The sequence below is a fragment of the Verticillium alfalfae genome, genomic scaffold (assembly GCF_000150825.1).
Source record: "Verticillium alfalfae VaMs.102 supercont1.7 genomic scaffold, whole genome shotgun sequence".
NCBI lineage: Eukaryota > Fungi > Ascomycota > Sordariomycetes > Glomerellales > Plectosphaerellaceae > Verticillium > Verticillium alfalfae.
In genome coordinates this window covers 129,281-131,244 of record NW_003315032.1, presented here as the reverse complement: position 1 = coordinate 131,244, position 1,964 = coordinate 129,281, and the positions used below count along the sequence as shown (strand labels likewise).

Genomic DNA, 1,964 nt, shown 5'->3' with positions numbered 1-1,964 from the left:
AGCGCTGGGAAAAGTATCTGCTGAAAGTCAGTCTCTCGAGGAATCTTGTAATAAGACGGCACGAGCGTCACGTACTTTTGGAGGTCCCATGGCACTTCTGCCTTGGTCTCATAGTGATGGCATTCATCAGTCAGGGGCATCCGGGGTGCGGGTTCCATCCTGGTCATGTTGCCTCGTCACTGTTGAGCCGATCTGTACGTCTTCGTCACATGTCGGTTGACAGACTGATGAGCACGTCTCTATGGCAAGACTGAGCGTGGTAAGAAGAACCTTGTCAGATGAGTTTACAAGATGGAAGGCTGAGGGATGGAAAACACGCCCCACATCGAAATTGTTAGCGTCAACGCCCAGAGCTTGGACCAGCTGCAAGGCTGCGATGCGTGAATGACAGCTTGCGCGAAGCTCGATCGTCGAAGCTCAGGGACCCTTTCCCCATGCCAACCTGCCACATCCACCAGCGCCGCTCAACCACGCCCACCATACCCTCGACGACGACAGCCAGGCCGATTCAGCGACGCATGAAGACGAACATACACCCTTACAGTTTCCCCCAGCCACAAGAACGCAAATAGTCAGCCCTTGGACCGCCACCACTTGGCACCATGTTCAGCGCACTCAACCGCTTCATGTCCCGCTTGGACGGAGAGCAGCCCACGCAACAAAGTCGCGGGGGTTCCTTTGGCTTCCAGGTCCTGCGCAACACAAATCTAGAGCTCTCCGTCGAGCCGTGGTTCGATTTCATCATTGGCATCAACGGCAGGCCCCTCGTTCGTCCACCCCTTCTCTTGCTCACCTCACTCTCCCTTGTCCACTCATCGCTGACCCCCCCCGGCCCGCACAGGATAGCCCCAACGCCGCCCTCTTTGCACAAGAAGTCCGCAACTGCGCCGGCGGCTCCGTGTCGCTCGCCCTCTGGAGCGCCAAGGGCCAGCGCACGCGCGAGCTCCACATCCCCGTCCCCGCCGACTCGGCCTCCCTCGGCCTCAGCCTGCAGTGGACGGCGCTCGCCGTCGTCGCCAACATCTGGCACGTCCTCGACGTCGCCGCCAACTCGCCCGCCGACCTGGCCGGCTCCTGCCCTACAGCGACTACATCTCGCGAGCCCCGAGGGGGCGCTGCACGGCGAGAGCGGCCTCAGCGAGCTCGTCGACGACTTCATCGGCCGGGCCGCTGCGGCTGTACGTCTACAACAACGAGTACAATGTCACGCGCGAGGTCACGATCCAGCCGAGCCGCGAGTGGGGCGGCGAGGGCGCCCTGGGCTGCGTGCTCGGGTACGGCGCCCTGCACCGCCTGCCAGCGCCGCTGAACGAGCCCCGTCTCGGCGCCGGGCGAGATGCTGTTCGACATGGAGAAGGACCCGTCGGCGGCGTACGGGGGCGCCGCGGCAGCAGCAGCAGCAGCAGCAGCGCAGGCGGGACACGGTGGCCCGCCGGCAGACGGGTCCGAGGGGTTCGTCTCCCGCACGGAAACGCCGTCGGAGGATCTGCTGGTGCCAGCGCAGCTCGTCAGCGCGGCGCCGCCCGTCGGCGTGCCCACGCGGTCCAAGAAGAAGGAGAGGCACGGCCACAGCCCGAACGCGCTGATGGACGACTACTTCAAGGAGGGTGAGGAGAAGAGCCGGGCGCTAGACCACGCACCAAAGAGCTCCGGTACCGTGGCGCCACCACCCAAAGCAGGCGCACCACCGCCGCCCCCGCGAGCGGCTTCTACAGAGCCGCCCAAGGAGTGAGGGGGGATGGAGCTAGCGAATGTTTGTAGAATCAATCAAGCCATGTCTCATGATTCCCATTGAGGATCTCTACGCGTTCTCTGCTCTTGTCGACGCTACTTTTGTTGTTGGCTTCAGTATCATACAATATGGCGCTCCCGTGTCCATCTGCCACGCCTGCCACCTGGCTTCTCCTCTCTATCCGGGGCCCGCAATGGCATGTCGACTGACTGCCGGGCCTCATGCCGCAGGC

The 1,964-nt window shown here is 63.1% G+C and overlaps 3 protein-coding genes across 3 annotated transcripts in view; 2 read left to right on the top strand and 1 right to left on the bottom strand.

The window, feature by feature from the left end:
* The window catches only part of VDBG_05881 (conserved hypothetical protein), a gene marked incomplete at both ends in the record, with an annotated part of 953 nt that extends 786 nt beyond the window's left edge, over positions 1-167 (bottom strand). Inside the window, one exon of the mRNA XM_003003393.1 lies at positions 72-167. Coding sequence (XP_003003439.1) covers positions 72-167 — 96 coding nt within the window. The remainder of the gene's footprint in view (positions 1-71) is intronic.
* Positions 168-602: 435 nt separating this feature from the next.
* VDBG_05880 (golgi reassembly stacking protein) lies at positions 603-1,309 on the top strand (the record flags this gene model as incomplete). Its single annotated transcript, XM_003003392.1, has 2 exons — positions 603-767; positions 842-1,309. 2 exons carry the CDS (start codon positions 603-605, stop codon positions 1,307-1,309), a joined length of 633 nt encoding a protein of 210 aa, XP_003003438.1.
* A 276-nt stretch (positions 1,310-1,585) lies between these two features.
* Positions 1,586-1,732, top strand: VDBG_05879 (conserved hypothetical protein; the record flags this gene model as incomplete). The annotated part of the gene is made up of 1 exon (XM_003003391.1): positions 1,586-1,732. One exon carries the CDS (start codon positions 1,586-1,588, stop codon positions 1,730-1,732), a length of 147 nt encoding a protein of 48 aa, XP_003003437.1.
* Positions 1,733-1,964: the final 232 nt, after the last annotated feature.